Source organism: Mustela lutreola, chromosome 1 (genome assembly GCF_030435805.1).
Source record: "Mustela lutreola isolate mMusLut2 chromosome 1, mMusLut2.pri, whole genome shotgun sequence".
Taxonomy (NCBI): Eukaryota; Metazoa; Chordata; class Mammalia; order Carnivora; family Mustelidae; genus Mustela; species Mustela lutreola.
Genome location: NC_081290.1, coordinates 32,829,974 through 32,847,856, shown reverse-complemented (window position 1 = coordinate 32,847,856; position 17,883 = coordinate 32,829,974). Strand labels below are relative to the sequence as shown.

Below are 17,883 nucleotides of genomic sequence, written 5' to 3'. Positions count from 1 at the left end.
CACTTAAGCCTCCATGTTGCATCACCACTTCCTCATATCAGGGAGATCATATGATAGTTGTCTTTCTCTGCTTGACTTATTTCGCTAAGCATGATACGCTCTAGTTCCATCCATGTTGTTGCAAATGGCAAGATTTCATTTCTTTTGATGGCTGCATAGTATTCCATTGTGTATATATACCACATCTTCTTGGTCCATTCATCTGTTGATGGACATCTAGGTTCTTTCCATAGTTTGGCTATTGTGGACATTGCTGCTATAAACATTCGGGTGCATGTGCCCCTTTGGATCACTACAGTTGTATCTTTAGGGTAAATACCCAATAGTGCAATTGCTGGGTCATAGGGCAGTTCTATTTTCAACATTTTGAGGAACCTCCATGCTGTTTTCCAGAGTGGCTGCACCAGCTTGCATTCCCACCAACAGTGTAGGAGGGTTCCCCTTTCTCCGCATCCTCGCCAGCATCTGTCATTTCCTGACCTGTTTTGATTTTAGCCATTCTGACTGGTGTGAGGTGATATCTCATTGTGGTTTTGATTTGTATTTCCCTGATGCCGAGTGATATGGAGCACTTTTTCATGTGTCTGTTCGCCATCTGGATGTCTTCTTTGCAGAAATGTCTGTTCATGTCCTCTGCCCATTTCTTGATTGGATTATTTGTTCTTTGGGTGTTGAGTTTGCTAAGTTCTTTATAGATTCTGGACACTAGTCCTTTATCTGATATGTCGTTTGCAAATATCTTCTCCCATTCTGTCAGTTGTCTTTTGATTTTGTTAACTGTTTCCTTTGCTGTGCAAAAGCTTTTGATCTTGATGAAATCCCAGTAGTTCATTTTTTCCCTTGCTTCCCTTGCCTTTTGCGTTGTTCCTAGGAAGATGTTGCTGCGGCAGAGGTCGAAGAGGTTGCTGCCCGTGTTCTCCTCAAGGATTTTGATGGATTCCTTTCGTACATTGAGGTCCTTCATCCATTTTGAGTCTATTTTTGTGTGTGGTGTAAGGAAATGGTCCAATTTCATTTTTCTGCATGTGGCTGTCCAATTTTCCCAGCACCATTTATTGAAAAGGCTGTCTTTTTTCCATTGGACATTCTTTCCTGCTTTGTCGAAGATTAGTTGACCATAGATTTGAGGGTCTATTTCTGGGCTCTCTATTGTGTTCCATTGATCTATGTGTCTGTTTTTGTGCCAGTACCATGCTGTCTTGATGATGACAGCTTTGTAATAGAGCTTGAAGTCCGGAATTGTGATGCCACCAACGTTGGCTTTCTTTTTCAATATCCCTTTGGCTATTCGAGGTCTTTTCTGGTTCCATATAAATTTTAGCATTATTTGTTCCATTTCTTTGAAAAAGATGGATGGTACTTTGATAGGAATTGCATTAAATGTGTAGATTGCTTTAGGTAGCATAGACATTTTCACAATATTTATTCTTCCAATCCAGGAGCATGGAACATTTTTCCATTTCTTTGTGTCTTCCTCAAATTCTTTCATGAGTACTTTATAGTTTTCTGAGTATAGATTCTGTGTCTCTTTGGTTAGGTTTATTCCTAGGTATCTTATGGTTTTGGGTGCAGTTGTAAATGGGATTGACTCCTTAATTTCCCTTTCTTCTGTCTTGCTGTTGGTGTAGAGAAATGCAACTGATTTCTGTGCATTGATTTTATATCCTGACACTTTACTGAATTCCTGTATAAGTTCTAGCAGTTTTGGAGTGGAGTCTTTTGGGTTTTCCACATATAGTATCATATCATCTGCGAAGAGTGATAATTTGACTTCTTCTTTGCCGATTTGGATGCCTTTAATTTCCTTTTGTTGTCTGATTGCTGAGGCTAGGACCTCTAGTACGATGTTGAATAGCAGTGGTGATAATGGACATCCCTGCCGTGTTATGGCAGGACTGTTCTGAGGATGAAAGTGGACTCGTCGTCTCAAACTCTTGAGTAGTAAGTTAGGAAAAAGATGAGGCTGGAAAAGCCAGCAGGGAATGGGAACGGAAGGGTCTCTGTGTTTTGTGCAGGATTCCAAAGGTCAAGGTAGGATAAGGCGGAGTTTTAGAAGAGGGACAGGAAAAGATTACTGGTGGCCGATTGGGGATGGATTAGGAAGAGGCCTGAAGACCAGTTATGAGGCTATGGTAGTTACCGTCCTGCTTAGCTTGAAAACGTGGTAACCCTGCACTCAGATGTGCTGGTGGGTATGTGATCCTTAGTCATTTTGTAATGCTGCCTTGCCAAGGTTGCCGGGCTCCTCTCTGTTCTGCATTCCACTGGTCAGCATTCATGCTTGTGGTTTTTCTTCTCAGCGACTTGGAGCACACAACAACGGGGTTTTATTGAAAAAAAGGAGAACCTCGTACTTCTCTCCTTTCGGTGTAAGTGGGGTACAGGACGCTAGAACTAAGAGCATTAAACCACTGGGATGGCTCATTTGTCTGCTTCTGGAGAAATCAGGCAACCGGTTCATTTTTCCAAGGCCAAGAAGGAGATTTTTAACTTGGTGCTTTCTGAACCACGGAAAATCATACTTGAACTCTCATGCAGCCAAAGGCCTACCAAATAAGGTCAGAATTCACACACCCAGCTGAAAGGAATCAGGATTTGAGAGGCGATTGGGTGTAGCCGGCAAAAACAACAACAACATCCATCTTCCCTGAGAGAGAAGACAGCACTTCCCAGTGTGGAAAGTCTACCCCGAAATGCACCTAGTAAGAGATCTGTTAGGCCAGAAAGGAGAAGCGTGTGATCAGAGATCAAAGGGAACCTTAAAAACTTTAAATATGCTTCTAAAGACGAGTTAAGGGAAAATCATGAAAAACAAACTTCTGCACCCATTTTTAAAGCAAAATAGAGTGCATAGAACCTTTCTCATTGACTCCGTGGACATGTCCTAACCACATCAGTACCTTTAAGGGCTGATCTGGTGGTTATGTAACCTATGTGCTCGGTTGCACTTTATTTCTCAAGTTTACAACATTTTACATACATTCTTGCTTTCTTCTACGCCAAACCCACAGAATAATGTATTGAATATAATAACTATTGAATATAGTTAACATGGGATTTGGAATTAAGGAAGAACTGGGATTTGAATCCCTGTTCTGCCAATTACTCAGTATGTACCCTTCAGCAAGTAGCTTTCCTAAGAATTTCTACATCCACAAGATAAGGCTAATAATACGGACTAAATAGGGTCATTCTGAGAATGAAGTTTTATCAGTCATCTCAATTTTTTTTTTTTAGTAGTATTGTAGGAAAAAAGGTTGAGTACTCAACCTAGGACATTGCTGTGTTTTTATAAAACATGTTTGTTCTGTTAATATTAGTAAAGTCTCAGCTTTGCAGAACGCACAAACAGAAATTATAAAAAAGCTAAGGTAAAATATAGATAGAAACAGCAGCTATAACATTTTCCTGCCCACCCCAAAGGATCATCTTGTGTACCCCACTTTATAGACCCTCGAACTAAGCAATCAGGGTAAAGAGCTGTAGAGTTGGAGCTTAGTCAATGCTCAAAAAGTGGCGGATCTTAGTAGATGAGCTGACAGACTGCAAAGATTCTTAAGCAAACAGTAAAACAGGAGACTACTGGAATTTTAAACCACGAAATCACTAGTACATCATGTAAATTTTCATCTAGTGCATTTCATTTTTTAGTACAAACGAAAGTGATATTTGCAGCTACTAAGAATAGAAGTGGTCCCTTTATCTGAAAAAAGCATTATATTCTGATACAGAAGTTACTGTGAACTTGGCAGTCATAAATGTTCAAGAAAAGTCCTGTTTTCCATTAAGTTTTGTATTTTTCTAGGAATCCTCCAAACCACTCGCTGCCGCATGTCGCGAAGGGTGTGAAACTGTTGTGTTTAGTCACACTGAGTGTCATTGTTGATCTATATTATGCCACATCAAAGCAGTCTTAAAAAAAAACCCAGAAAAGTCAACCACATTTGAGGGAGGAGTAAAGGAAATAATGTAAAAAAAAATCATTACACCTCATTGTCCTATCTTAGGGACGCATTTTGATGCCCGGGCACTAAGTCCTGTCTGGAATAAACATTTTTTTAGTTTACAAGTGCCCTGCCTATCTCCACCCACTAAAATTGAAGACAGAGATGTCTCGGTCCCTGTCCCCTGCTGCGCCTGAGAGCCCAGAAGAGGGCCTGCCATGTGTCCAGGCATGTGCTATTGGAATCTTTCAAACCACGTGCTTTTCACATTCATGTATTAACTCAGAGCACAAGTCCCTAAAATGGCAGGGTCTACATTTCTACAGAATGCATTCTTGAAAATTATTAGCTCTTTTCCCCAACACATCCCTAAATTAATCCCTAGTGACAACACATGTAATATGAATACCCTTACTGTGTAGAAAGCATGGACTGTATTAGTAATAGGGGCCAGGCTTCCATTAAGTGAGCAGCTACTAAAGAAACTTAGCTTCTGGATAGATTATATCCAGTTGAATATATTATATACATATATATATTTACACACATATGTATATAATATATACAATATATATAATACATATCATATCCAATTGAATCATGTATTTATTCATCAAATATTTATTCAGTAATTAACACAGGGCAGACAGGCAGGCACTGGAAATACAATGATGAATACCATCAAAGCAATCTTTGCTCTCATGAAGCTTCAATCTACTGGAGGCTCTACATTAATCAAAAATTACAAAATGTGTGTGAAACATTGTTCTCTGATTCAAAGGAGAGCTAGATGGTCCATGATACAGTTTTCTGATTACTCTTAAGCACAGAAATGATTTTCCCTGACTCATAATCTATTAAAAATAGTACATCAGATAAGTTGTCATTTTTAAAAAACATATCTTGTAACCTATGTTTCATAACAAGACAAGAGAAAAAAGCTGACTTGATCACCACGGAAATCCTGCTTCAATCACTGCCCCATCTAGAGATGTGTTAGATCACACTCCGTTTTCTGTTATTGTTCAAGGTAAGTAATTTGCTTTCATAAACAGTAGATGTGATTAGTTGGTAATTTGTGCAATCCTAAAGATAGAACTGCATTTTTCTATTGATGCAAATAAATACAAAACATTTAAAAAAACCTGTATGGATCATGAAGGCACACCTTCCTATTTCAACTGATGGTTTAATTATAAAATCTTCCCTGATAAGATCAGAGCTGTCTCTACTATTAATTTTCAAAGGAAGCCAGCAGCAGAGTATGACTATGAGGAAAAAAAAATTGTTTTAGAAACATGTTAGAATAAATGTAAAGTGACAGATCAAAGAACAAGGTGAGAAATTTCAGAGAAACCACTGCTAATGAAGCATAAAGCTTCATAATTATTCTGTTAACTCACCTGTGATTTTTCCTGGTCCAACACATAAATTTATTCTAAATTTTATTTTAAAAATCAGATTTTTAAAAATGCAGACCAACACTATTAAGTGGTTTCATAATCAAAAGTTACGAGTCCAAACACATTGTCTTTCAAATGAATAGGGTAACAGTAGGTAAAGCAGGTCAAGAATATTCTCTGAAAGACTGAGACAGCTAAGTTCTCTGAAGTGGTGAGGAAGCGAAGAGGTGCTACCTTCCATAAAACGCAAAGCGATACCACAGTCCTCCTTCCTAACCTGGGTCAAGACACCTCAAGTACCTGATAGGATTCTAATTAATCCCGTTCGCACTGAACTAGGGAAACCTTCTTGTTCCTGTATGATTTTGTCTTCCAAGGAATAAATGCTGCCTCTTGGCCTACATGTAGTAACAGAAAAAAAGATGTTTCAGGAACATCTTGAAACAACTCATAGTATTAGAATTTTTTTTTAAGTTTTTTGAAAAGTTTACCATCTGAATGCAAGTGTTAGAGCTCAAATCATCCCACCTGATAGCAAAGATGATGCTGTGATTTTATTATTATTAAAGATTTTATTTACTTATTTGTCAGAGAGAGAGAGAGCGAGCACGAGCACAAGTAGGCAGAGTGTCAGGAAGAGGCAGAGAGAGGAGCAGGCTCCCCGCTGAGCAAGGAGCCCAATGTGGGACTCGATCCTAGGACCCTGGGGTCATGACTGAGCCACCCAGGTGCCCCAATGCTGTTATTTTATAGATGGATGAAGTCCTAAATCTTCTCCTCTAACAATGACTGTCAATAGGGAAAACAGTATCCAGAGGACTTCTTCAGACCTCTCTCATTTCCTTCTTTCCTTTTAGTGTCCTGGAGCATGAAGGGAGTAGTTTCTAGTGCTCAGATTGCTGGGAAACAAAAGTGACAAAGCAGTGGGCCAAGGGGCCGATGTCATTATCTTCTTGGATGTTCTTGGTCTGTTTGGATAGTTTTGCAGCTTATGCTAGGAGTTTATAGCACCCAAAGGAATAAGGCTTTAACCAAATTTCCAAAACTGAATTACTTGTTTGAGCAAACACTGGAGAGATAAGATCGAGAGTAAGGTTAGAAAGTATAAACTTCATCATTTGTAATGTTTTCACTTTTTTTTATAACATATTAAAAATATTCTTTTCAGGAAAAGCTCTACAAATCTTTCAAGTTTTGAATGACTTTAACGTAACACTACCACTAACGTGCCGATGGCATTTTGCATCATTAATTCAAATACGTTCAGAAACATCTTGTATAGGGCCACAACGATGATTTGGTCTTTCACTGAAAAGTAAAAAGTATTGAAAATCGATAGTATTCTGAGGGGCGCATTTCCCCCAAATTTCACACACAGATAGAATATTATGTGGTTTTCAAACAGTGCTCAGTGGAACCCCAGAATCGTGAAAAAGCTCCTCACAGACCATGATGAGGGCAAGGTGCTGAGGCTAAGGGAGAGCCAACGTGGGGCTCCTCCCTGCCTCTCCACTCTTTAAACAGGGCAGCTTTGCTTTTATCTATTATATTATACGATGGTTCAGGCAACATTTTGTTTGAGAAATGGGTTTTGTTCTTAAAGAAAAAAAAAAAAAGATCTAAAAATGACTCTCAGGGTTTAAAATTCACTGTCTCCTATGGGAACGAAGTTCAATCTTACGGTCTGCATAAGAAACAGATTCCAATCACATGCAAAATGATTACATAATCAACACATCTCATTTAAAGTAGCCAAAGAAGAAGCCAAAATGGTTGACTCCTAATGCTAAGGCACTGAGTTTAAAACTGGGCAATGCACCAGCAGGATCTGGGCTCTGATGTGTTGAAACTTGCCTCAGTTGGGTAGTTTTAAAGGCAGTCACCCCCAATTCCTATGGAACACTACCGCCCCATCCCCTTGATTTTCACAAAGGAAGCTCAGACCAGGGAAGGAGCGATAGCGCCCTGGCTCTCCACTAAAAACCCCAGAGACTTCCAGTGATAGGGGATGGGAAAAGCAGGTTTGTGGGAAAAACCACTCTCGGTGGTAGACTTGTCAGTATCATGTGCCTGTACTTTTCCCTAAAAAGACCTGTGATCTTTTGCATAGTAAAACAAAAACAACCCCCCCTCCCCCAAAAAAACCCCTCCCTGATCTCCTTTAACTAGTAAACTAAACTTCTGGGTTTCATTTTAAAAGTTACCACCTCTCTGAGGGCTTCCGCTGGACAAGTTTGTGGGTCAGCACTGTGGGTTCCTTTAGATTTCCTTACTTAAGGAATTTGTTCAGAACATGATGCTCAGGGTCTCAGCTGAGTGTTCCTTGTTTGCCTGTGTTTCCTCAATACCTAACATCTATTAGAAGTCTAATTAAAGTTAATGAAATTAATACTTGAATGAAATTATGGTTTTGAAATTAAGGGATGGACACTGAAAACCAGTTCTTTGGAAGCTGGCTGAGCAAGGGAACCAGTCCTTTCACTTTCCAGCTTTCAGTAAAACTTAGAGGCCATGGATTATCAGAAAGTAAGACGGAAATAGGTATAAATTACTCCTTTCATTCATTTTAGGAAAGAGGCAGTCAGAGGGAGGCATCTGTATTTGTAAACTAAAAATATACATGCAATACCATGTCCCCAGGCAACTTAAATTTCCATGTGACTCACGATCGCCATCTGCTGGAAAGAGCCTGAACATCTATTTCATTTGAAAGATGGAAGTCACAAGGTTTTAAGTATCAGATATTGTGTGCACACACATACGCACATATATCCCAACAACAATAAAAACTGTTAAACCTATAAAATCTAATCTACAAACCTCAGTGCACTTAGAGTAAAAATGTTATTAGGCATATTAAATATTCAGCTCCAGAATTTGACAGTGTGCTTCTTATAGAAACGAAATTTAATGTTTAGAATCCAGTTTCAAGTATTTGGTTGTAACTTACTGTATATTAATTTTACCATATTGCCATTGAAGGTAAAAGCTACATTACCTTTAGGCTGTGTACTTAAGGAGACAGGAGAAAAGTTATTTCCAAATGGTACTTTTTTTGTTTTTAGTTCTCAAAAGAGTTAAGAAAAGTAACAGATTAAAAATCAATATTGTTATTACTACATTACCTTCAGGCTGTGTACTTAAGGAGACAGGAGAAAAGTTATTTCCAAATGGTAGCTTTTTTGTTTTTAGTTCTCAAAAGAATTAAGAAAAGTAACAGATTAAAAATCAATATTGTTATTACTGTAGGACACCATGTACCTCTGGTGGGAGAGCTTGGAAGAGACTATAGCCATGGCCTTATAAATCATAAAATATTTTCTTTTGCCACAGAATGCCCCAAAGACATAGTCATGTATAAATATGTCAGGGAAAAAAGAGAGAGTGAGAGAGAGAGAGTGATTCAGCAAGTTAACTGAGAGCAAGCTGTGTGTGTAATTCTACAATTGGGGGATGAATATCAAGCTGGAGTTTCCATACATGCTATCACACGTCTTCTGAGAAATAAGCAGGATACAAAAATAAGTTCAAATATAACGAAGGTCTGAGAAACCAGCTTCTAAAGTGATCACGGTCTATTGAAGAGACAGGAGAAAAGGTATCTAGAGTCACAGATGGCCACTGTACACAACAGAGAAAACCACCGGCAGCTGGGTGGAGCATTCCCCAGTATCACACAGAGGGGAGGGCATGCAGGGAGCAGAGCAAGGAAGGGAGGCATTGGTGGTGCCAACCATCTTTCAAGAAAGGAAGCACCAGGGAGCATATTGTTTGAAAGAGAGAAAGGAGTAAAAAAAATAAAGTTAGCTTTTACTTACCTGTAGGCAAGATCCAATCAGCTGAAACTAACAGACAAACCCGATTTGGGGCAGTACAAACATGAATATAGTTAGGGAATTCTGCAATTAGGAAGTTGTTTGATGGAAAGGGAAAGGTAAGAAGGAAGATAAGTGGCTAGGAGCATGAACTCTGGAGCCAGGAGGAGGATTCTGGCTCGCCCTCTTTGTACTGTGTCATCTCCACCAAATCACTTAACCTCTCTGTTTCCTTGACGTCTTCGTCTGTGAAACTGGAATGAACAGTACCTAGCTCAAAGCGACGCCATGAGGATCAAAGTAGTTAATAGATCCAAGGGCTCCGAACAGCACCTTGCCACAGTAAGTACAACTATTTATGCTATTTTTAATAAAGGAAACAAGATTTCTTGCTATTTCTTGCAATTTTTAATGAATGTTATTTTTAATTAAGGAAGCAAGATTTTTTGCTATTTATAAAGTATCGATCAGAGTGTATCCATCACTGTTTGGATGAATAGCCTGGTTTCCTTATCTGTAAAATGAGAACATTTTCAGTTTGTGATGCAGATGAGGGAGGAGTGTATATGCACACAGACACACATACACACACACACACACACACACACACACACACACACACACACAATGACTAGCCAGGGATAAGCACCGGGTTGCTCACTTATTAGAGTCACGCAAGCTAATTATATTATTTCCTGTTGCACATGACACACCTTGATCAACTCTATGCACACACACATGCGTATATAACTTGTGTGCACGAGTGAATGGGGGACGGCATGCTTATCTTTGGTGACACAGAAGCAACAGCATACACTGGCAAGAAGATAGTTAGCCTCGCCTAACTTTGACCCAAAGTTATGAAAAGTAGGAAGATCTATACAGCACAATGCCAGAGACTTTGCAGCAAAAGCCTTAACCAGTATTAAGATTTGTTAATGTTCGGACCAGAGGAGATTCAACAGTAAGTGGTCTGTCAAGATATTCTGATCTTTGTTTATGGGCTCCTTGAAAAGACTGAAGTTTTCTGGAAACCAGACTTTCTACATGAGCAAAATGGCCCCTCACGTACCTTTTCAATCAACTCATAACTCTCTTCGAGCTTCAGCAGCCGGTTCTGCACCGACGTGGACGCCCGCTGGTAGACCGTGCGCCACTCCTCGAAGTCGCTCTCCGAAATCTCAGCCACCGCGAAACATAAAGTTCTTAACCCTGATGAAAGGTAGCAGACATCCCCCCAACACCAAATTAGATTTCATTCAGAAGCCCGCCCCTTCCCTTTCTATATGACGAAGTCTTGTTTTGGAAAGACCGATTCAGTTCAAGCAGTATGGCCGACGTCTGGCTCAGTTAGGACACAACCTCAGCGTACAATGTGGATCAAGGCTCACCTTCAATACAGCCTTTGTGCTTTTTCCAGAGTGATTTTTTCCCAACATCCTGATCTTATCAGGTTATTCTTTTGCTAGAAATCTTTCAATAGTTCATCCTCAGGATGGAGTCCAGACCCCAAAGGCTGACTCGCTCCCCATGACCCACGTGTCTTCAAGCTCCATCTCGGCCATTTACCTCCTATATACCTGGGTCTCTGCACATGCTGGTCACATTTTCTCCATTCTGCTCCCTCCAGCTCCCTCCACTGTCTGCCTGGCATCTACTTTTAGACTTGGTTCCTACCATCGTCTCTGAAGCATTCTCTTCTTGCTCAGACCCAAGGCAGAAATCCCCAAATGCTTGTATGGTATGAAGGACAAAGTTTAATACTGTTTTTCTTGTGGATCTCCTGTTATTAGTGCATAGCTCCTGGAGGGAAGGGGCCCTGAATTTTTCATATGTATAACTCTGGGACCGGGCACAGTGGCTGGTTCAGAGGTGCTTATGAAGGAGAGGGACCACAGTGGAGTTTACTTGGAAAACCATCTGCCTCTTACAGGGATATATGGTTGTTTTATTACTGGTCTTTATCACTGCAAGTTTGTAGTATATTTAAGAAACAAAATAGAGGATCATAGGGGAAGAGAGGAAAAAATAAAACAAGACAAAATCAGAGAGGGAGACAAATCATAAGACACTCTTAATTCATAGGAAACAAACAGGGTTGCTGGAGGGGAGAGGAGTAAGGGATGGGGTAACTGTGGTGGACACTAAGGAGGGCACATGGTGTGATAAGCACCGTGTATTGTGTAAGACCAATGAATCACTGAACTCTACCTCTGAACTAATAATACATTACACGTTAACTGAATTTAAATAAAAAACCTGAAATAATAATAAAAAAGTCTAAAAAATCTGAGATACAGTGACAAAACAAAGGAAACCTCAGAAACACCCTGGGAAAACAATCAAATCTGATGTTTGAGGTGACCTACTCCTAGTGCTTGGTGCCTATCAATTTCATAATTCTCTTGGAAGCTACCCTCAGCCAGAAAAAAATGGTGGACTGGAACAAAGAAGAATCAAAAGTATTTAGCAGCCAGGACAAATGTAGTTCATTAGTTCCTGAGAAGACAACACCCTCACTCAAGGTCATTAACTCTCAGAATAACTAGCTAGTGATGTCAAAGCAAATAAAACATGGCCAGGGAACATGTCAGAAATAAGAAGCAGAGAACATAGGACATAAAGTGCCCAGAGGATTGTGTCTTCCAAGAAAGGAGTAGGGCTGTGCATTGCCAGCTCACTGAGAGTAGAACTTAAATCTTTGGGGCCACATCAGGACATGTTTTTCTCTTTTGGAAACTTGGCTGGAGACTTACTCTGGGGTAGTCATGGAGCAAAAGTGCTGTTCAGCCTAGGGCCAGAAAGAATAGGGTGGAGGTGAAGGCCAAGTCAGCCCAGCTCTTAGAGCTGGAATTTCTTCTTATCACAACTAGAGAAGAGAAAGATCCACCCCTACCCCCCCACAGCGGCCCCCTTCCTCAGTAAAGAACTGGAGTCCGAGGCCGGCTGGGCTGCACCTGCCAAGTCCCGCTGAGGATGAACGCGGATGTCTCTGCTCTCTCGTTTTTGGAGAACTGAGGGGAGGTTCTCTAAGTCCTTGCTTTTCAAAGCCTAGTGCTTCTCCTATCTTTTCATAGCTGGGATGAAGAGGAAAAAGCACTTGATCAGAGGTCAGATGGGCTGCCACTGGCAACAGTTCCAGCCCAGGCAGACAAGAGAGAAAATTTAGATGGGAGATTGACTGACAGATTTTTGTTTTTATTTTTTTTTTAAAGATTTTATTCATTTATTTGTCAGAGAAAGAGCGAGAGTATAAGCAGGGGGAGCAGCAGGCAGAGGGAGAGGGAAAAGCAGGCTTCCCACCGAGCAAGGAGCCTGATGTGGGGCTCATTTCTACAACCCTGACATCATGACCTGAGGCAAAGGAGTAGCCCTGGATGGGAGATTTAGATACAGTTTTGGCTATTTCTGTTAAGTTCAGAGATAAGACTCTACAAATGCTTGGAGTAAGTGACCCTACTGTTTAAGGACGCTCATATCCTCCCTTCTAATCTACATCATCCCCCTAGACTGCTGAGTTGCACAGATCATATATTTCTGTAGGACAGAGAGACAGGACTCAGCCCGTCTACCATGATTCCCCGGCCTCACACAGAGCCTGTCATTCAGTAAGGGCTTAAGAAGTCTTTTAGAAGATTTTAGAAGTCTTTAAGAAGTCTTGAGATGAAACTGCACTAAATAACTATTTTAATAGTTACATAGGCTTATTTACTTTTTATTCTCTTTCTTACTCAAATTAGAATATCCAGTTTTTTGGTTACTTTTCCTCCTTTACTGCTAGAGAGACAGCGTATTTAAAGTGTGAGAGGTACCCATTCTAAAAACGGAAGAGTCTTATAGACCCTACACCTCCAAAACATGGGGACCAAGTCTCTCAAAATTTTAACATAGGAAAGCAAAACAAAAATAATGGGAACAGCATGTAGGATAACTGGAATTATTGGCATCAATTGCTATCTTGCTCTAGGACTTTCTAAGTAAAATAACAACAATCTTTGAAGACATCAGTAGTAGATGATTTCATTTTATTGTAATCATGCTTTATTGCTACATTACACTCACCTTCTGTAGCAAACTGCTCCAAATGTTTCAGGGTAATTTCTTTGTATTTTGAAGTCTCTGCCAATCTATCATATATTACAGTGTCCTGGAAAACAAACAGAAGGTATCATATACTTAGGAGAAGCATTTTGAGTTTAATAATGGTGTTGGCAACATTATGAGCAGCAAATCAGTATAAAAACAACTGATCACTTTGAACATTAGCTTTAAAGCGCACAATATTTTTTCCCTAATAACACTCTTTCCTTACGGATGCTAGGAAACAAGGTTCGAGTCCTCTATGTTCGCCTTTCTCCTTTGTGAATCAACCCAGAGTTACTCCAGCATTCCACATCTCAGAGTCCACCAGGACTTCCCTTACCTCGCAAGATCTCCCCACCCCTGAAGGTTTTGCAGGACACTGCAGGGTATATGCCCCTTATGAATACACAGGTGCCACAGGTCCCACACTCATAAAGTTTGAGAAACGCTGGCTGAACAAAGCCTACCCTGTGATAATTACATCTTGGAGCCTTTACAATGCTAGTGTGCACAGCAGATCACTAAGAGGCTATATGGTATGAACCCCAAGCTCATTCCCTATGGAACCCGAGCTAGAGATTAGGGCATCTGTACGGGACCGGTGCTCCCACAGTGCAAACTCTGAGAAACATAGGTCCAAATGGTGCAGAGAGGGCTGGTGGGTGTTATAGGGAAAACTTCGAACAGACCTTGAGTCCTGCCCGATAGCTGAATATCTCTGATTGTGTCACTTTAGCCTCTAAAAGCTCAATTCACTTAGTTTGTGAAATCCAGCTACCGGATTATCTTTAAAGTCCCTTTCAGCTTGAACGTTATGCACCACTTAACGTTTCTCTGATTTTTGCCCCTTTATAAACTGCTTATTGTTCCTTTAGTTATTCCTCGGCTTGGGTTTAATGTTTTAAGAATTTTAGCATTTGGCCTCCATGGTTTTATTAGACTAGGAAAAAATAAATCATTTACCTGCAATTACTTTCTCAGTGGCATTACCCATTTTGGGGTCTCTAGTCTCAAGGCTGAGATTTGGAAGCCGACTAATGGAGTATGATTTAGAACCCTTGAGAGAAACAAGAACTTAGTGACCTCAGAACAGATGGAATATTCCAGGCCCCAATTATGAATTTCTTTTCATTTTTCAGGGGTGGAATGGGAGTGGGGGGCAAAGCAAAAGGAAATGATGATTTCCCCTCATGGCTCCTTTCTAGGAATGAAAGGTGTAACTTATGAACTCTTATTTTTTTTTTTCCAGAGGCTGATGACATTTTCAATGAAATTAAAATAGGACATTTTAAAACTAAGGAAATCTCAAAAAAAAATTGAAGTCATGAAAATGAAAGTGATAGGGAGATTAAATTCTGCCATGTAGCCAAATTTTCTAGTGGAAGACACTGATGCTCAAAATAGAATTTTTCATTCTTTATAGTATCAAGGAAAGGAGGAGACAGAAAGTGGCCTTCTACATGAATTAGATGGTATGTTTTTATTTTTTATTTTTTAATTAAAAAAATTTTTAGAGAAGATGGTATTTTTTTTATTATTATTATTTTTAAAGACTTTATTTATTTATTTGACAGACAGAGATCACAAGCAGGCAGAGAGAGAGGGAGAAGCAGGCTCCCTGCTGAGCAGAGAGCCCGATGCAGGGCTCGATCCCAGGACCCTGGGATCATGACCTAAGCCGAAGGCAGAGGCTTTAACCCACTGAGCCACCCAGGTACCCCAAGATGGTATGTTTTTAAAGGACAAGTCACAACTGGCCATGCTTACATGTGAGAAATAAATACATACAAATAACCTCTCACCCAAAGTAACACTGATTTATTCAGAGAGCTACATCAAGTAGTTGGTTAGACCTCGGTTAGGACTTGGTTCAGACCAAAAAAGGTTTCTTCAAAGGAACTAAAGCATGTGTATCCCCTAAGATCAGACTCAGAACCTCAAAGAGTCTACACTTGCAGGAAATCCTAACTGATTTTACTTATGGGGCATCCCCACCCCTCAGCAAGGTAAGAGCGGAAAATCAGGCACGAGGGGACGTTCCCAGGATGGCTTGGCTCAGCTAGTAAAAAGCCTAGGGCTTCACCAGGGATAATTCATCTTAGGTCAATTTTTACTTGAAAAGTTGTTTTTCTATTCATATTTTAGACTTGTTCTAGTGCTGCTCTGTCCTCACCTCCAGTGTCTTGCACGTGGCAGCTGATCAAAAGACATGTGTCACGTGAGTAAAACACCAGACATAGTCCTCAGTCATCCTAAAGCATATCCTATGTTGCCAAATAAAGGACTATACGATGAAATGCAAGCACCAATAGTAAGAAGGTAGCGAACAGAAAAGAGGTCCGACATCATTATTTAAGCACTGCCGTCTACACTGAATTTTTCTAGGTGATCTTGCTACCAAACAGGCAGCTGCTGCCAAGGACTCTGATCCTGCTGTCAGTTTATCCAACAAGGTGAAACTGACTGCCACATGTAAGGTCCTTTGGCCCCTGTGATCTGGGACATTTGCTAAAATCATCAGACAGCTGTACATGTAAATGCAGACGGACATTTTCTGCGTTTGTGTGCCATTCAGATTTATCCGTACTCTGCCTATGATGCGGTGGGGGAACTGCTGCACATAACTGATTTTGGATGTGGTCTTCCTGATGTGTGGCACAGAATGTTATTCGGGGGGCGCTGACTTAGAAACTGTCAGTCCCTTTAAGGTCCCTAAAGCACTAAGTGTGATAGTCAAGTTTCTAGTTTTTCCTCTGGTCTATAAGAATTGGAGGAGGTTTTTTATTTTCTTGAATAAATTCAGATTTTATTTGTGAATGTAACTTTTCTTAAATTGGCTACTATTGCAGACATGAACTATGTATTATACACTTTTCCTTTTTTTCATGTGAAAATTAATAAAGCAAGGCAACCTCATTGCAGAAAACCTGGAAAACAAGGAAAAACAAATCATCCATATACATGTACACGACCCAGCCATCACCTGTCTGTGTTATGTTCTAGATGAACTCTTCTGTGCTATCTTCCAATTCACTAACTGAACTCCTGCCCCTTCCACTGTTTAGAGTTTGTTCCAACTTCTGATGTTTTCTTTTAAATGTAGGATTTCTAATTTAGCTTACACATATCCCCATCCCCTTTTATTTTTGATTCAAAATAGTTAAAAAAAATTTTTTTTTTTTAATCATGTTGCACTGAGGCGCCTGGTTGGCTCAGTGGGTTAAAGCCTCTGCCTTCGGCTCAGATTTTGATCTCAGGGTTCTGGGATGGAGTCCTGCATCGGACTCTCTCCCCGCACTGGGGGGAAGCAGGGAGCCTGCTTCTCCCCCACCCCACTCTGCCTGCCTCTCTGCCTACCTGTCATCTCTGTCAAATAAATAAATAAATAATAAATAAAATCTTTAAAAAAAAAAAAAAAACATGTTGCACTAAGGCATCCTTGGTCAGACTTGTCTACACAACTGATTTCACCCAAAATGAATTCATGAATTCATGTCTGGTGGTTTACGTGCTTGTTCTCTTGGGCATGAAATTTCCTCTTGTGTCTCTTAACTTTACCCTACTTGTGGACACCCCAATCTAGTGGTTTTATGTACTCCCCCAGCAGAGCTGGCATGAGCTTTTCTGAGTCCCTTCTCAGGATTAGGAAGCTCAGCACCGTCTCAGGCATCAGAGAGGGGAGGCTGGCTTCCATCCACGCTTACAGAAAGCACTCTTTGCCCCCACTGGCTTACAGAAACCAAACTGTAACCACCGCTCCCAGATCCTGACCCTGGGACTCCCACGCCACTCAACGCAAGACCGAGGTTCAATGTCCCACGCTGATTTTCTATTCCTACTTGGGGCCTCAAAGATGTTTATCTTGTTTTAAAGCCTGGCTCTGTATTTCTGCTCTCTTGTTATACTGTATCCATCACAGTCATGAATTTGGAATAGAGGAGATACATTAAATTTTGAGCAGACTGTGTCAACTTGAATGGAAAGTATTAGCGTTGAGGCCTTACCTGACTCTCACTACTAAAATCTTCTGTTACGCACGTCCCTGCTGATTCACTCCGCCAGGGAATCAACCCTCCTCAGACTCTCCCAATTCCAGTCTCTCGTTTTAGATCCTCTAGCCACACCTTTAGCCCTCCTCTCTTTCCATACAATATTTCCTCCTTACATATCCTCATCAGTCCCCTGCTTTTACCTTCCAGCTACACTTGTTAATTCCTGAATTTCTACCAGCATCCCAGATTCCTTCCCCTGTGAAATCCAAGCATCTCTGCCTCATGGCCCCGATGTAGCTCCTAACCCTCTATCATGGGAGGTGGTACCCCTTCATCTGCTCAGCAAAGTCCAAATTGGATAATAATCCTCGATCATGGTTTCCCTTGTCACCCAAATGTAATCAATTATTAAGTCCTAAATCTCTGTTTTCTTAATCCTCTCTGCAGTTGTCTTGGTTCAGATCCTTATCAACTCTAAGACTCTACTCAAGAGTATCAATGGGGAAGTCCGGATGCATCACCATTCTGCCTTGAGGCATCTTCCTAAATGGCATCAGAACAGTTCAGAAAAAAACAAAAAACAAAAAACCAAAAAAAACCACAAAAAGCAGTTCATTAAAAAGTATAAGCTCTTGCGTATGAAAAA

The 17,883-nt window shown here is 40.5% G+C and overlaps 1 protein-coding gene across 4 annotated transcripts in view; it reads right to left on the bottom strand.

The window, feature by feature from the left end:
• Window positions 1-17,883, bottom strand: part of ATP8A1 (ATPase phospholipid transporting 8A1) — a 241,269-nt gene that overhangs the window by 101,855 nt on the left and 121,531 nt on the right. For all 4 annotated transcript variants that reach the window (XM_059162405.1, XM_059162398.1, XM_059162414.1 and 1 more), the window contains 2 exons: window positions 13,225-13,309; window positions 10,235-10,374 (listed from right to left, as the gene is read on the bottom strand). In XM_059162405.1, the coding sequence (XP_059018388.1) occupies window positions 10,235-10,374; window positions 13,225-13,309 (225 nt within the window). The remainder of the gene's footprint in view (window positions 1-10,234; window positions 10,375-13,224; window positions 13,310-17,883) is intronic.